The following is a 23,336-nucleotide window of genomic DNA, read 5'->3' on the forward strand; positions in this document are numbered from 1 at the left end:
GCGTCATCCGCCGGAACTGCTTCAGTGTATGACAATCAGCGGAAGTGAGAGAAAAGTGTTTATTACGTTTGAAATATGGATATTTATCTTACAAAAACTCATGGATTCGCTACAGAAGGCCCCCGGAGCCATGTGCGGCATGTTTTATTTTGAATGTGCGCGCTTTATTTGAGGACTTGTGGACTGTTCAACTGCAACACCCGCTGACTGCAATGATTGAGCTTGGAATAGCCAGGACAATTTTTAATATAACTCCGACTGGATTCGTCTGAAAGAAGAAAGTCATATACACCTAGGATGCTTCGAGGGTGAGTAAAACACAAGCCAATTTTTCATTTTTGGGTGAACTAACCCTTTAAAAACGGCCATTGTACCATTTGAATGGACTACACTGCTACTTGCACAAAATCTGAATCAGAAGCCTATACCATAAAATGGCACATGCTCAAAAGTTGATTACTGATTCTCATGGCCAGTCAACAAAAACAAGCTCTGAATAATAACAACAAAGTTCTACTGATGGCATTTAATTTACATACATTCAGCCCTACACATTTACCTCAGTGCCAAATTAACCTGGCAGTGTGCATCTGTCTTAACAAAAAAGTCTCCTGTCCTTTTAGCAACAAATTCAGGACCCCAAAAACATTTTAGACCTTTTATGTTATCTATGTTATTGTTATTTACACGTTTACAAATTGACGTTAAAGAGATCAACTGTATTGGCTTCTAGCAGGTTAAGAGACTTTAAGAGAGAGAGATTGCTTCAATGGTGAAACCCATACAGAAAGATAGCAACTGAAACAAGAGGAGGCAAAGCAGCACTATAGCTGCTCAGAAAGAAGTTACCCACTAGATCACAATTCCTTCAATGAGAGGCGTGGGCAGAAATGACAGCAGGCACAATGCCATGAAAGCGTTGCAGTTGAGTCAGAGAACTGGAGTGCACATTTTACTGCATGTGAGTGGGGGCGCCTTGTGTCGCCCCAAAGGACATTGCTTATGCCAGGCTCCCCCAATGATGGCCAACTCCTGATAACCATTTTATCACTTCTAGCAATTATTAAAAAGCACACTCAAAGGAGTAACCCAGGAATCACTTTATTTTCTGTATAAAACCTCAGTTGTTATGTGTTAGAAACACTAGCTGCATTTCCATTACAGATTTGCACAAAACCTTAGCGATATTTTATAAATGTCGATATAAAAATATTGTGAAAGGACGGCGTTTCCACTAACCAATGTTATGCGACTAAAACATAATTTTTTCCTCTCGCGATAAGTCATGGCGACGGATTTTGGTAGGGTTATGTATATTGCAGCCACTGCACTTGCCATTATTTTTATAGGTGTATCTTTACAAAAGCAGCACGGAGCCACTTCTGGGATGCTTCTGAAACGTGGAGCGGCGCAGTTGGTATAAATAAATACAAGAATTGACTGGAGTTGCCGCAATCAGCTCCAGTGGCCGTGCCAGAGCCGTTATGCGCCACAGACGTGTACTGTGTGAATTATCTAAGCATTAATGGCAAGGACAGTCCCTTATACTTGAGAGCTGCCAGGTATGAAGTGTTTCTTGGAGGTTATAGTACATTGAAGAATGATCATATGACTTTTTACGTACGCCATGTGACCTGTAAATGTGAAAAAAACATTTCCCATTTGCAGTTTTGTGAAATATTCCTTTTTCGAAATGCCTGAAAAAACACCTCATGTGAGCATAAAAATGTTTTGTGATACATTTTTGTAAAATTGACGCGTTTCCATTAGGCATATTTTCAATTCGCAATTTCAATTTGCACAATTTGAAGGGTAATGGTAACGCAGCTACTGTCGCTAACTGTACTTACTCTCTTGCTTAGCTTAAGTACTGCTTGTTTGTGCTTTACTTTTTCTTCAAACAGATGCACTCCACCAATCTGTTCCTCGTTAAAGATGAGCAGGCAAAAAAGGAGCTCCACAAAAATCAAACACCTTTCCAACTGTGCTCTCACTCTCCTCTCATTTTTTTCTCTCCCACTCCATATTGCTCAAATTCAATCGATACTAATTTACAAATTTCCCTACCTTTAATTAAGACTGATTTTCTGAAAGTCAGTTTACAACAAATCACAAAAGCGAAACTGTTTTAGGACTCATTGGGCCAGATTTACTAAACAGGGCAGATTAGCAGGAGGTCGCAGTCCCATAAAAGCACAGATGGGAGAAGAAATTTCAAATTAAATAACACAAACACAACCAGACCAAAGCAATTTACCAAGAGCAGTGCAAATCAGCAACTATCATATCCATGTCAAGTGCAAAATGGGTTAAAACATGCTTTTTTGAGGCATCAAATAATGGCGCAAATACCAGAAAAGTAATTACCGCAAACCTTTTTAAAGGTGCAATAGGTGATTGTCTTCAGAAACATTTTTTGTTATGCTGGTTGAAAGTCTCTTCACATCCCGATAGCAATCATTAAGTTAAGTGGTCTAAATGTATTTGTCTGTATTTATATATTCTGTGGAAGTCGTAGGACCAAGAAATGTTCGTCCAATCAAAACGTTCGGTCCGAGCATGCAGCTTTGTGACTGTGCTTAAAGGAGTGGCCACACCATACTTTTTGTTCCACTGACTTCCATTTATACGCATTTAAAGGCGGAAGACAGGAAATGCAAGATCATGCAAATTTTCTTGCATTCCATAGTTCAAGTTTAAAGGTGCAATAGGTGATTGTCTTCAGAAACATTTTTTGTTATGTTGGTTGAAAGTCTCTTCACATCCCGATAGCAATCATTAAGTTAAGTGATCTAACTGTATTTATCTGTATTTATATATTCTGTTTAAGGCGTAGGACCAAGAAATGTTCGTCCAATCAAAATGCTCGGTCCGAGCGTTTTAATTGGCTTTCCTACCTGCCTGTCAACGTATGTATTAGCATACCTCTGCGCACCCGGTTCGCGCAGACAGGATACGTCATCAGCGCGTTCACGCACGCTGTGCGGACAGAGCGAGAATGACAGACAAACATCAACAACCCGATCCTCCTTCCTTGTGCATTGTAGTACTTTTAAAGTTTTCTCACCGGTGAATGACACATGATGTAGCCCACCGGTTCCCAATTCCAGGTTCCACGGGAAATCTGTTGAAGTTTACTTCACTTCGGAACATTCATTCACGGATTTACGCTGCGCAGCGTCTTCACACACAGACGAAACTTACTAGAGAAGTGTGACATAATATACCTCTGTAAATAAATACTATTTAAAATGTACGTCTCGCGCACTTTAATGCCCTTTGTATGCAAAGGACATTAAAGTGTGCGAGACGCTTCGAACTGGATGGCGGAATATCCGGTGATGTCCACTTTGCAGGGCACTTACGGTCGAATAGAACAAAATTTCGCACATGATAAGACATACATATGAGCTGGTGGGCGCAAGGACTGCAATTGGGAACCGCTGATGTAGCCTATTGTAGTAATGTTGTCTCTGGTATTCTGGTCTGTGAGCGTATATGCGTTCAGGGGGCGTGGCTTTGGACTGATGTCCACTTTGCAGGGCACTTACGGTCGAATAGAACAAAATTTCGCACATGATAAGACATACATATGAGCTGGTGGGCGCAAGGACTGCAATTGGGAACCGCTGATGTAGCCTATTGTAGTAATGTTGTCTCTGGTATTCTGGTCTGTGAGCGTATATGCGTTCAGGGGGCGTGGGACTTTCGCTTTCAGTGCTATCAGGCTAAAGTTAGCATTTTCCAAGATCTCCTACTGCACCTTTAATTTTTTCACTTAATGTCTTTAGTATATCCTGACAGTTGTTTTTACTGACAAAAGAGGATTTGCATTGGTGCAAGCTGTTAGTAAATCTGGCCCATTTTCCAGTTTCGATAAACTGATACCAGCTGCATTTCTCAGTCTTTTCTCTCCAACAGCAAGTTGACAAATTCAACATTTTGTATTTTCACTAAATAAGTATATAGTTCATTGCACTGCATGTTTCACAGTGATGTGCAGCACTGTGCTGTGCTTATACGTGCAAACAGCTTGTGATCTAGTGTTTTTAGCGGAGCGCCGCAGTTCACAGTGAATGCAGCTAACTCCATCTGTGCATGTGTTGCGAGTTTAACATGCATTTGGGAATACAATGTTACACTTTAATACATTGTTTACACTTTGCAAATTTGCATAATTTCCAACATTTCTGTGGATAGATGATTACAGCATTTCACTGTAATTGTAATGAGAAGCATTTGCAGTGTATCCCCTTGGTTTACTGCATTTGGGGGGGGGTTAGTAGTAAATCTCCAGCACGTGCTTTCAGATGGAGCGGCATTTACTACACAGAGCCGTAGATCACTGACAAGCTACGCAATATCGCGTTCAAAATGAATCGCAGGCGATCACAGAACCAGCTTTACTGATGAGATGCGCATGAAAATCGCATTCAATTATTTGCACAGCCCTAGTGTTGGCCAATGTGACTAAAATGGCAAAATCTTGAAAATGTCTTATAGTTATAGTATTTGGGGAGATTTCCTCAGATACTCACAGTCTAGGGATGATGTTGCCTGCATACTGAACAAGCTCATAGAGGTCAGCGACCTTGCGGCCTTTGGCAAACTCATCTGTCAAATAGACCTCCAGGTAATGTAGCTCATCAGAGATGGCCATGTCTACAACAACAATTTAGTACAATAAATAAACGAAATCTCTACAGATGGCATGTATAGTACACTGTTCTTTAACACTCAAGAAAATTCTTAATGTTAAGAGTGCAAATGAGTTCTATTCTATTAAACACAATGCAACGGAAACATACAGAGTTCGTAGTAGCTCTTGGGAGAAAGCATAGAAGTCCTCAACTCCCCCAACATATTTGAGGCATGTTTCAGTGCATCCATCAACTTGTTCTTGTCCTGGATGAAGAACATAAATGTTCATAAACAGAGTAAGGGTGCAGCTTTTACACTCCAATATAAATATAATTTTGTTTTTCTATGTTTTGTTTTAATGGTTAAAAGCAAGAAGCATCACACTGCTGTGGATGGATTAACAGTGTTACAGAAACTGTAAACTTGCATGTACTTAACTCACCAGACAGCGTTTCATCTGAAATGACTGAACCTTGACTGCCTGCACAGCTTCATCCAACAGTTTCTCCTGCTCATCCTGAGGTGACTGCTGTGTGGTAGGCTGGAATAAACAGGTGCAGTCAAACAATCAAACTAGAAACTAGCGTCAAAAACTTTTACATTTGTTAAAAAAATATTTTGAGTAGGCTAGTTTATTTCAACATCAATATTATATGTCCCACCAGTCAAAAGTTTGGATAGAAAATTATTACCATTTTCTACATTTTATAATACCTTCTACAATAGGGATGCACCAGTGTATTAGCCAATGATCCGGTTCGGCAGATAAAAGCAATTATCTGCACTATCGGTCATCGGCTGATTGTCTAGTAGTAGTATATATTTATTTAATGCCATGTCAGCATCTTAGGCTATTTTCATGGCAAAAATAATAAAAAATACAAGTATAACAAATACAATAAATACCAGCAAACAAACAAACACAAGTTATATTACACAAGATTTTTTATATTAATATATGATAAAAATTCTAAAACTTTTTCTGGCAAAATTATACTAAATAAATCTTTAAATGAGTTCACTTCATAAAAGAGTTTTCTACATACATTAAAAGCTGGACAGTCCAATAAAATATGTTTGACAGAAAGAGGAACCTTGCAAAACATGCATTGAGTAGGGTCTTCACCTAAGCAAGAATGCATGAGTCAGTCTTGTATGACCTATGCGACATCTGGTAAATACCACTTGATCAAATCTAGTTTTAAAAGAGATTAAAAATCTGTTTGAAATTTCCGGATGCATTTCATGTAATTTATTATTTGTACATGTATCCCACTCTTCTTGCCACTTATTTAACTACCCTAACAGTCTACTCTGAGAGTTAGTAGACATGTAGATGCAAATTAATGAGAATTAGTTGACATGTAGTTGACATGTAGTTACAAAGTTACTTATAGTTAGTAGAATGTCTAAACTGGACTATCGAAATAAAGTGTAACCGAATGATGTATAAGGTCAGCTTTGCACATGCGCCGGTGAGTGCGCATGCGCCACTATTTTTTTATGGATGGGTGCATTTTATTTAACTTCTTTTGGACTGATGCATGCGACACCCGCTGAGTGTCATTAAACAGCTTGAAAGATCAAAGACAATTTTTTATATAACTCAGACTGGATTCGTCTGAAAGAAGAAAGTCATATACACCTAGGATGACTTGAGGGTGAGTAATTTATGGGCTAATTTTAATTTTTGGGTGAACTATCCCTTTAATAATAGGTCTGATCTCTGAGGGAGGAATTTGACATTTGTTTACTTGCTGATTAAAAGCCTCCTTTGCTGCTGCATCAGCTTGCTCATTTCCTGAAAGCCCAACATGGCCTGGAACCCAGCATAAAATAATACTATAGAATTGATTCTGTAGATGGTCCACTTTGGTTAAAATACAATCTATCAAAGGATGATCAGTTTTTAAAGAGTCCATTACTTGAAGGCATGATTTAGAGTCCGTAAAAATGATAGAATCCTTTTGTTGTGCATTTTCAATGTATTCCAAAGCTAATAGCAAAGCTTCAGCTGTAAAAAATTGAACACTCTTTTTGACTGATATCTAGAGTTTACACCCAACTACACAACAATCACGCTCACCCAGGAAGTAATTTCTTCACTGTTTGTGTGTGCAATGCGCATGATTAACTGTTTAAACACACATTTTTGGCTCTCTGCCTCGAGAGAGGATGTACAATAGCACTGATTCACATCATGGGCCGTGTATTTTTGTAGGTCAGTTTCACGCTTCAAATTTTCAGACATGCACGAGCGCTCCATTCTTTGTTGTCGAAAAGCATGTCCGCAGTAATAGACTGTCTGTAAGCACTCAAAACAAGAAAATAATTCCGTGTTCTTTCGCTAACTTCCTAAAATACAATCTATCAAAGGGTGTCGATTGTTTAAAAACAGCCAATGATCAGGGCCGATTATTTCCTTTCAATCAAAAGGTGTTAGATAAGCATGTCAGACAGTAACCTGCATGAAGAAAATGTTTCTTGTGTTGAATGTAGGGCTGTTTTGACGCTCTTAAATGTGGCATGACAGAACGCTGTAGCTGCTTCAGTTCAGTTCAGAGCACGAGTCTCTTCCACTCTAAACATGAATGAACATCAGTAGGTATGTTGAAAGATACAGTACAACTTACCAAAATTAATCATGTCTCATGTAATCACTCCATCAGTGTTTCAACCAAAAGATGTCACATAATACAGCTTGTGAACAATGTCACAAAGTTATCCACTGTTCACAGTTCATAGTTAGCTATAAAAAAACACACTAGAGGGAGCTTAATTACTGTTAATTATATATGTATGTTTGAATAGTTTTTATGAAAACTATCTTATGTGCAATTGAGTTGTAAACAAATGTTTTTATTCGAGTGTGATTATTATATCTGAAAATAAACAGCTTTGAATATAATAGTGTTGTTGTTCATTTTAACCTCTAATTTACCATATGAGAGGGTTCCCTGTATAGTTTACAGCATTAGTCGGGAGAGATTTTTTTTCCCTTAAAAAACAAACAAACTATCGATATCAACATCATTATCGGCAGATATCATACAGAATAACTGCCTATTGGTATCAGCTGAGAAATTTCATATCGATGCATCTATATTTTATAACTAATTTAAAGCATTTAAGGTCTTCAGACATTACTCTTTAAATGAAAAGAGTAACAGCTGTATACAAAGTTTTTGACCACTGTAAACGTATACAATTTCTCATTAATCCACATTGAGATGCCCATATCTCTGAAATTAGCCTAAAATCATATAAAAAAATAAGATTCAAAAAGAAATGTTTGTTAAGAACAAACATCTAAAAGGATACTAAGACATTATCCATTTCTGAACTGTCGATAATGCCATATACTGCAACAAGGATTGCTAAGGTCAACTAATTTTACAAACAGACCTACATAAAAATAAAATAATGATGCTGTCATCTTTCTAAAGTCCTTCTAAAGTGTCCTGTAATTTGTCAACAAACCACTGCAAAATTGTCATTTTCGATCTTTAACATTATAAATGTCTGTACTGCCATTGTTTTTACCAATTTAATAAATCCTTGCTGAATGCTAAAAAAAAAAACCTTATTAATCACAAACTTTTGAACAGTAGAAAAAAAAAATATAATAATAATAATTTTATATATATATATATATATAGGACACTTTCCCTTATATATTCACTACTGTTCAAAAATTTTAATTTTGAGTGCTGTTGCTGGTTGCCATTTCTTTTAAAATGTTTCTTGACATGTTAATCACATTTTAGCCTATTTTATAAATATGAAGACCACTGAAAACCACTGTACATAATTGTAAATTAATTACAAATTAATTAAAAAATATATTGTTTAAAAATTAAATACAGTAGGCTACATAACTGAAGTGTCAGAGGTCTGCAGCTGGCTGGGGTGGGGGTGACATACGTAATGACAACATACAGCCACCCCTGACCCCTCCTAAGTGTTATGATAAACGGTAAACATAACCGATTATGGGCTTCTTAAAACTGAATGAATGAACCAGAGACCAAACATCGCTTATGTTATGCATACTAAAAAAACTGCCATTATTCAAATATATGTAAATGCACATGTAAACAAAGAGCTGCATATAAACGTATCGTAGATGTATAACAATAAATAAAAATGCCGATATAAACCTAACTGTAAAGAAATAACAAGGCTAATGCTAGCAGGATTAGCAGTTTAAATTAGCTCATTTTGCACAAAACTTGTGAATTGTAATGACAGCAAAACATAACGGCTGTAAGTTTACTACACCTGCATGCCAAATGTTAAACCGCTAGTAGAATAAACCAAGACAGAGGAAATAAACGAGAATAATTAAGTGTACGTAGGCCTCCGCATCTCAAACGCTTATGCTAACGGCTATCTTCACAAACGCAAAACAGTCCGCCAAGAGATCTCAGTGCCCCTCTGACACCATCACTGCTGTAATCAACTTAACGGCGCATATAAAGCATCCAGCACACAGTCTATGCATACGACGGTCGCTTATATCTTACCATGATTATTAGGTGTGTTAGAGGAAACACTGGATGACCCCGCTGTGAATGTGTCGAATCATGTGACTGCGCCGCTGCTGTTCCGCCTCATGACGAGCAGCACAACAAGCCCTATCTGAAACGCTGTAGAAGCTACATTAAAAATTAAAATGAATTTATTTACAATAAAATAATTGGCTGAGTTGTGTCATTATATCATTCTATTTGTGTGGAAAGTGTAATGAAAAACATTTCTCTGACCAACATGTTACATTGCATACTTCGCTTGGCCTATATTATCATTTAATTTGACGAATACTTAAATAGTAGTTAAGGTTTATACGTATTTTACGCCAATGACGTTGGCCACGCCCATTTCTTGATCCACCAATGGCAGGTCCGAACGTTTATTTGGGGTGTGACACGTGTTCGTTTTCGCGCGAAACCAGTCTGTCTGTGTGCTTAGTCTGCAGGGGATTCCATTGTGTTGTGGTTACAGAGAAGATCCGAGCATCTTTACAAATGGATAAAGAGTTATTTCGTAAGCTTGCTTCGAAGATTGGGATAACAGCTGTTAAAGTATTGAGGTAAGTGTTCCAGTGTCCAGTCGCTTGTTTTGAGAGACAATGGTTCAGTCCGAAGTAAACATGTCAATATAACAACACAGCTAATTCTGGTCATTTATTTTCAGTCAAGCCGAGGAATACATGCGATTATCCCAAGTGAAATGTGTTGGACTGGGTTCTGTTACAGCCACCAGCAAGGCCATTATTTGCCTTGAGTTGGCAGCGATTTCCATGAAATTTCCTCTAGACAAGGCAAGATCCACTTCCCATACTGCGTTGTGATGTGTAGCATATGTATATACATACATGTAAGTTACAGACATACATAAACTTTTGAGTATGTTGCTATAATTTGTAATATCATATGATGGAAGTATTCATGTGTGCGAGTTTTCTATAAATGTTAAGCCCAGTAGACTTTCTTGTGTTTGCCTATTGATTTTATTTCCCCCCCCCAACACTGTCCAGTTGTGGCGTCACAAGAAAATTGTTATTTCCATCTCATCTCAAATTCTGTATTGAATAAAATAGCTTTCTTTATGGAACTTAATTGTCATTTTATAAATAAATGGCCTATTACGGTGATTTTCCAACCCTAATTTTATAGCAATGAATGTATGAATCCTAAATATACACATATAATTAGGAAACACTTTTTGCCATGATTTAGACAAAATTACAGCCTGGTGGTTGACAGTTAATAGAAATATTCTGTTTTCCTAATCCATCACATATCTCATATTTAACATGAAGAATGCTTGTCCACAGACTGATATTTGCAGTTGAAAAATTAGGGGCAATTAGACGTAATAAAAATGTATCAAAATAACTTTCACACAATAAGCATTGAATGTTTTACACAATATGTTAACATTATGTTTACACATTAAGTAAAAGTTTACTTTTTTTTTTTGCTATAATTAATCAAATAAATATTCTTTATACTGGATAGGAGTATGCCATCAAACTGTCTGGACTAAGTCCTAAGGTTTACTCCAGTAATCTGAAGGCTATGGAGTGCATGCTGGGCCTGCAGTCAAACCTGGGTCTCAGAGATCTTGCAGTGCAGTTTGGGTGTTTGGAAGCGGTTAAAGTGGCCTCTCAGATCCTTCAGAGGTGAGTCTTCACATTGCATCAGTGCAATCAATATTAACTGAATGACTTATAAACTTGCATGTATTTGTTCAAGGTATGAGACCAGTTTGCCCGCTGCTCAGCAACAAGACCTTGACCTGTCAAAGCCTCTCTTTACCACAGCAGCTCTATATGCAGCATGCAAGTGAGTATAGATTGCTGTGATGTCTCATTGTCATCGAGTCAAATAATAACTGGTTCAAAAATGCTTGATAGTGGATGATTGTGTTTGATAATTACATAATAATTTTGGTTGGGAGCTCAATTGTCTCTTGAACCTCATTAAGCCCTTCACAGTGTCACTGTGGTCAAAGTACTTTAATATGAGGCTATGAGAGGTGTATTGAGTACAGATTAATTTGGAGCTTAAATTACATTTGGAAAGGTCAGATCTTGGATTGGTTATCGCATAGTTGTTAAATTTAGTCATATTTGTTCCTGTCCACACTTATAGCTAGGTTATTTGCATATTAGGCTCTATGAAAGTGAGTGCTTGCATGAGAAATGCCACTGTCTTTCTTAAAGGTGGTACTGTTATAAGACTGCCTAAATCTAAATGTACTGAGCCTGTGTGGGACTATTGTTATCCAACCAAACGCTGTTCCTGTACGATAATAAACAACTAAAGCTCCCAGATGGGTCAAAAATATTTTATGCATGTCAACAAGCCACAGAAATCTCTCAATCTAAACTGCACCTGGTTTACATTCAGTTACTGAAGATGGACAAATAAATTGGTTCTGTCCTTTTTTGAAGGTGCATAAAAATCAGAACTGACAGGAAATTAGCCTCTTCATCTGGAGCAAAGAAGGGCATCTTTGACCGGCTGTGCGCACAGTTTCAGAAATTCGGACAGGAGATCTGCAGTGAGTGTGACTCCTTCAAACAAAAATGACACCTTGCCTAATTAAAGTGAATAAAGGCATTTTTGTAGGAGATCTTGGTCTGGCTTTCATGTTTAACAAAGATGTTGTAATTGAAGTTGCGCAACTTCTAATCTTTTTTTTTTCTTCAAAAGAGATCCGTCACGAAGAAACAAATTTGACTGGCTACAATGGCTACAGACATATCACAATTAGACAATGTATATTTTTTGTGTAGTTCGACATCAAAGAGCAGCATGTTTCTTAAGTAGTTATTGAAGTTATGATATTAAGCTGACTGATTCGTTCTATCTCCCTGTACCCTCAGATGAGGCTTCATCTATGGAGAAACCAGTCAAAACTGTTCAAAAGAGGCAGAAGACAATCACTGGAATGCTAGAAACAGAAGAAGATGGTAAGAAAGCCATTTGCTTACCACAGTAAATAATAATGGCAAATTATTATTCTACCCATAAGCTGCCCTAATGTTACAGTGGAAGAACTTTTTCTGTTCTTAAGCATGTTTTTTATGCTGTGTAAAAAAAAAGTTTTTTCTCTCAGTAATAAGACTAATAAATAATATTTCTAGATGTAATATTTAATAATAGACTGTAGGTTTGATGATAAAAGTAATTGTCTTTTTTGGCTTTTTCCAGATGAAAAGCTTTCAACATCCCCTAAGCGAGAGCGGGTTGAGAAAACCGAGGAAGAAGAGACACAAAATTATGAAGAGTGGAAAAGAAAAATTCTTGAAAATGCATTAAAACCAAAGGCAGTAGATTCTTGAACTCTGTAAGGTTTTGTTTCAGATTTATTTAATTATGGTTCTGCATAATGCCAAAAGGACCTTACTTTGATTTGAATTTAATACTCTATTACCAAGAGAAGTTGTCTGCCCCCTTCTGGCTCCGTGTGTAAATTTGTTCCATTTACATATGGACATTTCCAGAGGAATTGAGGCACTTTTTATTATCCTTTGTTTCATTGGCATTTCTTGGTGCAAATATGGTTACCATTTTATGACAGATTTAATATTGTGCAAAGGTTTACTGATTGTTAAGTTCCTTATTTAGATCATGTGTGTTTAACATGCAGGATTTTATCGTGGTTCATTTAGTTTGTGTTAATGTTTGAATTGTCGTGTTTAATCCATCATGATTTGGATGATTATGTCTGGTGACAATATGACTTCATTGCTCACAGTGTTCTGTGGTATTATTTCTGTGGTAAAATCTCACGGGAGGAGTATAATGCATTCAAGATCATCTGGATGGGTTTTATGCATTTGTTTTGACAAGAAATGGCTTATCTGTTTCCAGTTTAGTTAGATTTTATTATGAATAAAATGCTTATTTTTGACACAATTTCATTCTCTTTTTTTTAATGTTTTGATTAAACACTCATTCTCTACAGGCAATTTGTGACCATCTATATTATGCTGAAAATACCCAATACAATGATTTCTATAGAAGCACATTCTGTGAACTATGACAGAAATAGCAAAACAGGACTGCCCTATAATTCGGTGCTAATTTCTGTGTACTTGTATGCCAATTGCATGCCAAGCACAGAACCACATTTGTGAATATGCTATTACCATATGAATGTGTGCATCCACACAAATGCAATAAATTCTTAGAAAGCACAATATTAACATTCAAATATTCCAGAACAACCAGTGAAACGCTATAAATGCAAATTTAAAAAAAATAAAAACATATGCCAGCTGAGTCTCTTATTCAGATTTAGTTTCCAGTTCTAATCAACAGGCTAAAGAAAGATTGAAAATCTAGTCTGAATACAGTGTTTCTATACCAAATCTTCATGCTCTGTGTTTTTTACTCAAATAGAACAATGAAAATGAAAACAGCTTCTTTTAAATTCTAATATAAGTGCCCAAGAAAAACGCCTTCACAGAAGGGACAAAAGCTTTTTCATGTGGATCAAAAGCACGCCCCGCAATCCATGCCATACACTCCTGGTGTGAAAGCATGATAAAGAAGTGTAAATTAAATGCAATGGTGTTCCAAACAAGGTACATTAAGAAAATGTGACACTTTTTAACAAGATGTTTTTCCACTTGCTTTAAACAAAGCAAGAACATATTAAACACTTTCTAAAAAGCCATTTCAAATCTTCAGACAAGTTCACTTTCCAGTGTGTGATGTAACGTTGTGATGTCCTCTCAAGCTACTGACACTGCAGGTTAATAGCTAATTCGGAGTACTAACTGATCTGCTCTGCTGAAACCTCTTCAACCTGTTTGCTGCAGCAACCGCATAGAAATGTTTCTGTAAAAACAAAGTTACCATAAGAACAGGATCATATGTTATGCTAGTATATGTGGTACAATCTAGCAATTCCATATGTTCTAAATCCATTTAGAATCAAACACATGCACTGACTGGTGATGCTGTACCTTCCACTGGCGGTGAGCAGCGAGGTAACGCTGAAGCCTCATCTGAGACTTTAGCCGAACTTTGTACATCTTGGCCTTGTCCTCCAGGTTATTTAGCCAACTATGCTTCATGCACCCTGATGCACTCATACGGCTGCTACCATAGAGACCACACAGACACACACATTAAGTTCTTAAAAACATCCGGTGCTCAAAGAAACAAACAGTTCCATAAAATGCAGTATACAGTTCAAACCTTTCTGCGTAATGACTATGAATCATACGGTCACTTTATTACACATTTATATATCATATTATGTATATTTCATGTTTTGATTAAAACATCTTTAGCTAAACTCATTTCAATGGCTGCGCTGTCTGGAAGTGGCATACATCTTTGAGGATATCTCATTTAAGAAAAGTTATAGCTTAATTATAAAATGTACTATTCCTTGTGAGGTGTAAATTACTGAAATGTATTTCTTTGCTAGTGTAATGGTTTATTCTCTTAAATGAGACATTCTCAATGCCGTAATGCCACCTCCGGCCTTTGAAATGAGACAGAGCCAACATTTGGCTAACTGTGCCTGCTCCACACTTGCGGACTTTGCATGTGACTACTTCTTGCTAGTATTTACATTATTTGTATTTACAGTATTTGGCCCAAGATTTTAATAAATGAGACACAGTTTTGGTTTTAAAATGCAAGTTTTACAGAGCTTTATTTACACATTTTGATTTTCAATACTTTGCACTTTAAAATAAACTTCTAAATTTCTGTTCAGTCTCTAACAGGCGACACAGTTTATTAGTTTTGGTTCTTCTAATTAAGTGATAAAAAGCTGTTGGATTTTACAAAATACACATAGCCTACTCATCTCTGCACCAATAAAATGTGCAATACTTCATATTTTAATACCTAATTAAATCTGATTAAATTAACTTGCACACACTGGATAGTGTTCCTCAAAAATCTAGCAATTTTGGGGCACGTGAGTTTCAAAACATGATGAATAATGGGATACACTTAGCCTCAAATACCTCTCTAAAGTGGTATTAGCAATAGGGCACTTAGCGTTAGCATTTTTCAGACCTGGGACAGTCTTGCACTCTTAATTTCTGTTGCATCCACTCGATCAAGTGGATTAGACCACAACAAGTTTGGGAAGTCTCTGTGCTTGTTTGGCTAACTGTGCTAATGTTTGGCTAACCGTGCTAACATTTGGCTAACAGAGCCAAAAGAAGTCATCTTTATTTGAGCAAGAGGAACAGATTGTGTCCTGAAAGTGACTGAAAGATATATCTGATCATCCCGACTTTGCAAAACCTGCGCACTACATGAGTGCATTTACCAGTAGGAAAGATGTAATCCAGCTGATTATTCTAGGCCTATTATCATCATGCAAATAATCCATTAGTATTCATTGGCTGAAAGCATGAATGTGGGTGATATGAATCACACGGCTCGTGTGGGGGACTGTGATGAGGACATTAGACAACATTGTCACCACAGATAAAGAGAAGGGAGGAAAGCCAGAGTGGGTGTCATGCTGCGTCTGAATGCACCTTGTCAAAGCGCACTGGATCATTAACTATCACTTTTACTGCATAGACCGTGGTAAGATAGTGGGCAAAAGGCAATGTGCCCTCTCATGGCCACCTGCTGTGCCAGCCTGCTATTATCTCATGTCATCTGAGCAGTACAGCCCTTGTGTGGGACAGCTTATCTAAGACGGAGCAACATGAGGGTGAGCTCCAAACACTTTAAAATACACTGGGCCATGTTAACGTCAGCGGCCAATTATATGTCATTTGTGCCTTTTTTTGGTGTACAGCACTGTATTTTGAGAGGTTTCAGTTTTGATGTCAGGATGCATTATAAGGGAACCTGAGCAGGTCAAAGTGGGGCAATGATTGAGAGATGGAAGAGAAAAGTGAGGCTCTTAAAGCCACGTGACAGGTGGCCAGAAAGGAGGAAAAATAATAGAAGACAGGCTACACTGAAGTATGTGCGATAGAAAGCGTGACTTATGGTATATTCTGTACTTCAAGGTTTTGCACTAGTGGAATAATAATGGATGGATGAATACCATTTGGCGGGCACAAGAAGGCTGGAAATGAAGTCTTTGGCTTCTTCTGACACATTCTCAAATGCCTCTGTATCAAAGTCCCAGTTGGCGTGCAGAATGTTGTTCATTGTTTCTGTGTCGTTGTCACCCATGAAGGGAGAAAGACCGCTCAGACTGAAAAAAAAAGAAACCACGAAGGGAGTGAATATCCTAGAAATCTATTCACCCTTAGTTTTAAGCTTATCAAAGTATGACATGAAAAAGGTGCACTTATACCGCTGCTTTTTACCATTCTGATCTACTTTGATATTTTCTTATTGAAGCACTGTGAATATTTTTGGCTTTTCATGATTACTGAATTGTGTTTGTATTTTAGTTTTGTTTAAATCACCAGTTTAATGAATAAATATTGATACTTAAGGATAAATTTGTTAACAATAAGCATTACAGCATTTATTAAAACAAGTTAATGTTCAATTATATATTATGTTAGTTAGTTATTTAGTTCCTTTATTGTCCACGATTGGAACATTTCTTTGGCTTCAAAACACACCATAACAAGATCAACACAACATAACAATTATACAAAAACAATGATAAAAATATAAAATTAGAAATAAACTCAACATTTCACTTTAGCATATACACACATATGTAAAACAAACAACAAGCACCCAGCATGTACAACAAGCACTGGGTCATCAGCAGAGCCACACCCCGGAATACACTGATCCATTTGTAAAATTTCAAGTTGTATAAATTAATATTTAGAAATAATTTATAATGAATGAACATGAACTAACAATTAACAATATTTATAAATTAACATTAATAAATGTTATAAATGCTATGCTGATATGATTCCGGATGCATTATGTTAACAAATTAAACTAAACTGAAAGTGTTACTGAACAAAATTAAAACAAAAAACAGAATATAAATATATAAAGTACATGGATAAGCAACCGCAATACCAATACCATCTATAAAAACTTGAAATGAGGACAACAAACAATTATAGTGACTTAACTCACCACTAACACAATTATGTGTTTGTGTACTTTAAATAAAAAGCTGTAATTAAATGAATACACTGAAGACCTAAGTCTTGTTGGGTGTTCAGTTCTCAGAGAAGTGTGAAGTAGGTGACACACATATTCTTTGGATGGGCAAGCCCTTGTAAATCACCACCAACAGCTGTCAGGTAATTAGAATTAATTAAATCATTGAGGCCGGGCTGCTATTCTATTGGCCAGAGTAGAGGGTCATCTATGGCCAGCACTGCTCATGGAGAGAGTGATGGGGGCACAGGATCTGAGATGGGATGTTATGTTTGCTTGCTTGCTTGTGTGTACTGTTTTTTTTTCTTTTTTTTTCTCAGAACATGCTTTTTGAGCTGTTTGGAACTGGTGCCCTTTTATCAGGGCTCTATTCAATGCTCTTAGATGATCCCTCTAAAGCTTTCATGGGCGTCACATTTGCATTTGGCTTTTAATCTCGCTGATACTTCACTCAGTCTATGCCACTGTGCAATTCAGTGAGGAAAGAAAGGGTAACTTTTTTTCCTATAACACATGCATCATTAATGCATACGTACATATTTTATGAATGTCAATTCTGACTCTTTAATGACAATTTTTACATACTATTAAATGCTGGAAATCTGCACAATGTTTTTGAAATACGAAATGCTGCATTAATAGATCAGCCTTACTGCCTCAAGTTGTGTACTCACAGCATGTATGTGATGACACCAACACTCCACATGTCTGTAGGAAATGACACAAAGTCATAGTTGACAACTTCTGGTGCCAGAAACTCTGGGGTTCCAAAGTTGACCTTCAGCTTTTCTCTGGGTCTATACCTGGTGGGAGAGGAACAGACACATTTGGCAGATTTGTTTTTGGAATTTATATTATACCCATATGAAAAAAACTGACCCAAACTCGTACAACAAACCTTGACGATAATAACACCAGGTTGGGCAGGACCTTTTAAATTAGTTGACCAAATTACAAATACCACTCAATTATGCATTTTTGCACTCTACAAAATAAAATCAGGAAAAGCAGACCCTTCCTATCTGAGCCAATCTAGAAGTCTAATCTCAAATGATCCCAGTTGCAGCCCACATAAGTTCAATGCAACACTATTTGTGTAAGTATAGTCACTGGCTCTGTACTCTGTACCTACACTCATTTCTGCACATTTGTGCTTCTTTCAGAAATCTGAGGGGAGTTTGTGAGTGGAATCCAATGGCGACCTCACAAAGAGGCTTGAAACCACTTTCCCCAAACCTTCATATTCACGGCACCTCAGTGGAAGAATAATCTTCCCTCTCCACTCTTAGAAAACACACAACTCCCCTGTGAGATCTTGACTCATACTGTACTTACTTTATAAAAGCTCTACTTTTCTCTTTTGGTTGTTCCACAGAGTCTCACCTACCTCTGTACTTTTTTTTGTACTTCTCTGAGCAATTCTGGCACTCTGTATTGTGGCATTTCTTATGTTGCTATCTCTGTAGCACGCCTAGCTTTTGTTGTAGTGTTTTTCATTTCTAAGTCATTTTGGATAAAAGTGTCTGCTAAATGAGAAAAATGTAAATCACAGATCCCACAGCAGTGTCTTGCTCACACATGAAGATTCATAAATTACGCAAAATAAAAAGTTTTGCAAGTTTCTTACAGTTACACGGTACATTTCGATGACATTGTAAGGACTCTGATTGTTACAATGCTTTCGAACTCTGAAGCTTAAAGTAAACAAAGATGTCAAAAAATGAACACTCATGAAGGAATGTGACTGTAGTCATGGTGACCATGTGCAGTGTGTCAGTACAGTGGTGTGAATCAGAAGACTTGATGTCAGCTGAAAACACATTATTATAACTGAAATTAGGTAAATAATTATACAAGACTGAAAAAAAGTGCTTATTTTTTATGCTTAAAAAATATTTTAAAAAATAAATAAAAAATCATGTTAGTATTTATAAGCTAACTTTTAATAATAAGAGGATTTAATGAGGTCTGCTTACTTTCTGGCGAGTCCAAAGTCAATGATCTTGATCTGATTCCCTGTGCTGTTCACACATAAGATATTTTCTGGCTATGTTAAAGAAAATATAAAAAGTAAGGGATAATTGAGATTCAGATTAAAACTGATTATGTATTCATAATTACTTACTTTATTGTTACTACAGTATCAACGTAAATAACAATTTTCATGTTTCAAATTAAAGATAGGAAATATTGTTCACACCAAGAATGATCAATTTAACGATAACTATAGCAATGTCTAACTCAATTTATATCATCATTCTGTTTATTGTACGTGTGTGCTACAGTTTTGTCATCTGCCGTTTTAAATGCTTGAGCTTTTTAAATCAGGATGACTTCTAATTGACTGTCAGTGTTTTTATCATTCATCAGCTGGGAAAAAACCTTCTAAAAGTATTCCAACAATATATTTTCTCTGTGTCATTATCGTTACAGTTCTGGGGTGGACTCTACTGCTATTTAAGACTATATCTATATCATTATCGTTGTTGTTCTTGGGTGTGAACAGTCTTTTACTTTTACATAAGCAATTTATGTAATGGTATGCATTTCATATTCCTATAAACAACATGTTAACAGCAACACAAGGCACAAGTACCATGGCAGTATGCTAATTAAAATGTATGATATTCAGACAGCAAATGTTGACATACAGGTGTAATTCGCTGGTGGATTTTTCCATAGAGACCACCGACACTATACACTGCTAATCCCGTCAGAGTCACATTATAACATTCAGTGCTGTGTGTGCGGTTTACCTTAAGATCTAAATGGAGAATGTACTGCTGGTGAAGGTACTGAACCCCCTCACAAATCTGCCTGGTAAACACGATGGCATCCAGCTCCGTCAGGTGGTAATTCTCATCAATGATTCGTTCAAACAATTCACCACCCTCCACACTGAAATAACAAACCATGGAAAGATATTTTAAAATGAACCATCACAAATTAACTCCTCTCTTTTAGTTTAGTCTGTTTGGCCAAGCATATTGACATTAAGTGGCTTAAGCCATGTGAGTGCAAGTATTTTTTTAATGCTAAAACAAAACTGAATTTTAAGACTCTTTCCTTATATAAAAATATCCATCTTAGAAAAAAGCCCTCATCATTTATAGTTACGTCTTGTATTACAAATATTAATATTCACACAAAACATTCATGTTTCAATTAAAAGCAAATTGTTTGCCAATTCAATACCATCAAAAAATGTGAATTAAATCTGTGAACAAGGCAGGAAGATGACACACCATCATGACTGTGTAAAGTGGCATGTGTGGGAGCTCTATGTTCTTGTGACAGAATGTGAGGACCAGGCCAGGAGAGAAAATTTGCTTTGCAAATGAGGCCTAATGAATACTATCCAAAGCCAAGTTAGAATTCATATGTAGACCAATATTCTACTATATATTTGCATTTTTTCGCTAAATCTTTTTATGTTAAAATAAGCCGTAAATATTTCAATGAACCGTTCTAGTACATTAGGGTACTTACTATTCCATAATGAGTGTGAGATTTGTTCGAGACTCAAAAGCATCATACAGCTGAATCAAATTCGCATGGTTTAACTGGTTCATTACTCCAATCTCATTCTTCACTTCGTCCTGGAATGAAAGCACAAAAAAGTAAAATAATAATAATAATGCCAAAGCAAATAAATGATCATCTGCAATGCATTTCCTTTTCAAACAGCTGTCTAAAGCATATATTTTAAGCTTTTGAAAAGGTGTTGTTATACTCTCAAAAGGATGATAGCAGCAGTTAAAAATTAGGTCATTAGTAAGAGAGAAGCTATTTCAGAATTTAAATTGCGCAGTTAAATTGCTGGAAGTGGATTTACAATGATTGCATGGGGTAGCAAATACAAGCGTTTAAACATTTTCCGAAATGGGGGCTTGACAGCCGTTGCCAACCCTGTAATTGTCTGCCCTAGTTATTCTGCCTCTTCCTGTCCGCTATTCTGTGGACTGACCCAGGAAAAGCATTCAATTATTTCATATGAAGCTACTCTCCCTCTCTCTCTGGCACACTTTTGAGCAGACGGTGCATGCAGAAGGAATGGAACATCATGTTGACACTAGGAAGGAGCATTTCAAAATGCAAATGTTTCCAGGAATGATGCTTAGAGAGATTGAGTGTACATATCCTCTATGTGACTGTGTGTTGACTTTCTTGCTCTTTTGACATTTGTGGAATTAAAACATGAGAGACTGAAAATGATCTGTACTTGCCCATTCCTCACTGACTGCTCTCTAATGACGGCAACTGACAGAACAGAGGGCAGAGAATGGCATTTCACTGAGGACAAGTGCTTATGACAGAAGAGCTGTCATTAGATGTAATTAGCGGCACTTGTTGAAGCTTGGAGGATGTTGGGAACTGATGAAAGTACATGTGCAAAGATTTGTATATTTCACATTATATGAAAACAGCTCAGTGTTTGGAGCGCTGTATAAATATTATGTGCTTTTCTGCATGGATGTATGCTTTTTTTAATGCAGATACTAGAAACAACATGCGCTTCCATGTCCTTGAGGGACTATGGGTGTTATTGTTATTTGCGAGAGTTCAAGAGCATGTGTGAATGTGTGCACATTTTTTCATATGCTCATGTGCGCAGAACTGTCAGTGGTTGTCCAGAAGGAAATGTTCTCATAAAGCAACCTAACAGGAACAGAGTGATGGACAGATTGGAGTGGGAGGGGAGAGAAAGAGAGAGGGAGAAAGAGGGGTAAATATTTTTGAAACGCTAATGGTTTATGCATATATTGTACTCACCCTCTCTTTCATTCCCCGGACTTTTACAATCTTAGCAGCCAGCGTAAGACCTGACGACAATTCAGCACACTTGTGTACCTGTCCAAAACGGCCTCTGCAACAACACACATACACACAGATTTCATTTCATGCACTATGGAAATCATTTCAACCTTTGTGAAAGTTATCTGTCAATATTTGCTGTTTTTCCTCTCACTGTGTATTTATCTGCTGTGTCTCCATGGGGTGAGATATAGGCCTGTCGCAATAATCAATATATCGACTTATCGTGCAATATATGTACATGACCTCAATAATTTTTGGTGACGCAATATATTGCCCATTATATTTACTTAAAAATTACTGTCACCATGTTTTGTACATTCCACTTGCGCCTGTGTCTCTTGCAGCTTCTCGTACATAATGTGTAGTCATGAGGTGCTAGTTCAAATTTAAAAAATGCCTCTACGAAAAAAAGTTTAATCTGCAGATATGACCTTGTTTAGGGATCTGTGCCTTTGTGCATACGGTCATCTGACTGCTAAGTAGTGATTGTGTTTTTCAGCAATAGTGTGCACCCTTAATTTACAGAGAAAAGAAGGTCAGGGAAAAATCTGTAGATGGAAAAATCTCCATACAAGCACAACAAAAAGTTGTTATCGTGACAGGCCTAGTGAGATAACATGTTTGTGTCAAGATGGCGACTGCTGCTGGCTGAAAATAAGTTCCATGCAAACGGACCTGCTCAACACCTGCCCAAAATAAACTCTGCCGATGATGAGTCAAAAAACAAGCCAGTGCTTATTTGTGGCATATGTGGAGCGAGAGGTGGAGAGGAGGTCCAAATGAGCCCTTGTCTGCTTGTACCAGTCATTCAACTGCTGTATGTTCCATGGGCAGTGCCTGCATGCTTATCTGCCAGTCCTGGAGAAAGAGTAACCCCCCTCCACTTAATACTCCTGTCTGCTGCACTGTTGTCAGCATGACAGACGCAGCTGGGCAAATACAATATATACAGAGAGTGCCAAGAGAAAAATGTTAGCCAGTATCAGATTCGTCTTGTTTCAAAAAATAAAAATCTTAGGGCTGGGTTTTGACACAAATTTCACGATTCGATTCGATTCTCATTCACAAGCTTGCGATTCGATTCGATTACCAATTCGATTCGATTCAATATCGATTATTTTGGATATATATCAGGTACAGTACATACCAAATTTTCTCAAGGAAAAAAATCTGCTGTAAAATATACACGCGAGTCAGTTGGTACTACTATAATATTGAAGGTTAAAATTGACTGATTTGTTAAAATTACACTTAATGAAGATTTTAAAATAATAAAGTTAT

At 37.0% G+C, this 23,336-nt stretch overlaps 2 protein-coding genes and 1 pseudogene across 4 annotated transcripts in view; 1 reads left to right on the plus strand and 2 right to left on the minus strand.

Annotated features, from left to right (window-relative positions):
- LOC107757769 (vacuolar protein sorting-associated protein 35-like) overlaps window positions 1-9,425 on the minus strand; it is a 40,481-nt pseudogene extending 31,056 nt beyond the window's left edge.
- Window positions 9,426-9,521: 96 nt separating this feature from the next.
- On the plus strand, window positions 9,522-12,689 carry LOC107757774 (origin recognition complex subunit 6-like). Its single transcript, XM_016575350.1, has 7 exons — window positions 9,522-9,733; window positions 9,838-9,964; window positions 10,665-10,828; window positions 10,902-10,991; window positions 11,603-11,712; window positions 12,038-12,124; window positions 12,366-12,689. Exons 1-7 carry the CDS (start codon window positions 9,537-9,539, stop codon window positions 12,494-12,496), a joined length of 906 nt encoding a protein of 301 aa, XP_016430836.1. The 5' UTR covers window positions 9,522-9,536; the 3' UTR covers window positions 12,497-12,689.
- An 893-nt stretch (window positions 12,690-13,582) lies between these two features.
- Window positions 13,583-23,336, minus strand: part of LOC107757773 (myosin light chain kinase 3-like) — a 19,140-nt gene continuing 9,386 nt past the window's right edge. For 2 of the 3 annotated variants that reach the window (XM_016575348.1, XM_016575347.1), the window contains exons 6-13: window positions 22,011-22,104; window positions 20,727-20,836; window positions 19,994-20,135; window positions 19,214-19,284; window positions 17,912-18,040; window positions 16,198-16,350; window positions 14,129-14,264; window positions 13,584-14,000 (exon numbers count right to left, since the gene is read on the minus strand). In XM_016575348.1, the coding sequence (XP_016430834.1) occupies window positions 13,923-14,000; window positions 14,129-14,264; window positions 16,198-16,350; window positions 17,912-18,040; window positions 19,214-19,284; window positions 19,994-20,135; window positions 20,727-20,836; window positions 22,011-22,104 (913 nt within the window). In that variant the 3' untranslated portion in view covers window positions 13,584-13,922. Of the gene's footprint in view, window positions 14,001-14,128; window positions 14,265-16,197; window positions 16,351-17,911; window positions 18,041-19,213; window positions 19,285-19,993; window positions 20,136-20,726; window positions 20,837-22,010; window positions 22,105-23,336 lie in introns of all 3 variants that reach the window. The other variant, XM_016575349.1, reaches the window with a different exon arrangement.

This window comes from Sinocyclocheilus rhinocerous, unplaced genomic scaffold (assembly GCF_001515625.1).
Source record: "Sinocyclocheilus rhinocerous isolate Xijiao unplaced genomic scaffold, SAMN03320098_v1.1 scaffold294, whole genome shotgun sequence".
Lineage (NCBI taxonomy): Eukaryota > Metazoa > Chordata > Actinopteri > Cypriniformes > Cyprinidae > Sinocyclocheilus > Sinocyclocheilus rhinocerous.

Coding starts and splice junctions, on each gene's coding strand:
- LOC107757774 (XM_016575350.1), top strand. CDS start 9,537: ATGGCAGGTCCGAACGTTTATTTGGGGTGTGACACGTGTTCGTTTTCG. Junction 9,965..10,664: donor TGAAATTTCCTCTAGACAAG/GCAAGATCCACT, acceptor TATACTGGATAG/GAGTATGCCATCAAACTGTC. Junction 10,992..11,602: donor GCTCTATATGCAGCATGCAA/GTGAGTATAGAT, acceptor CCTTTTTTGAAG/GTGCATAAAAATCAGAACTG.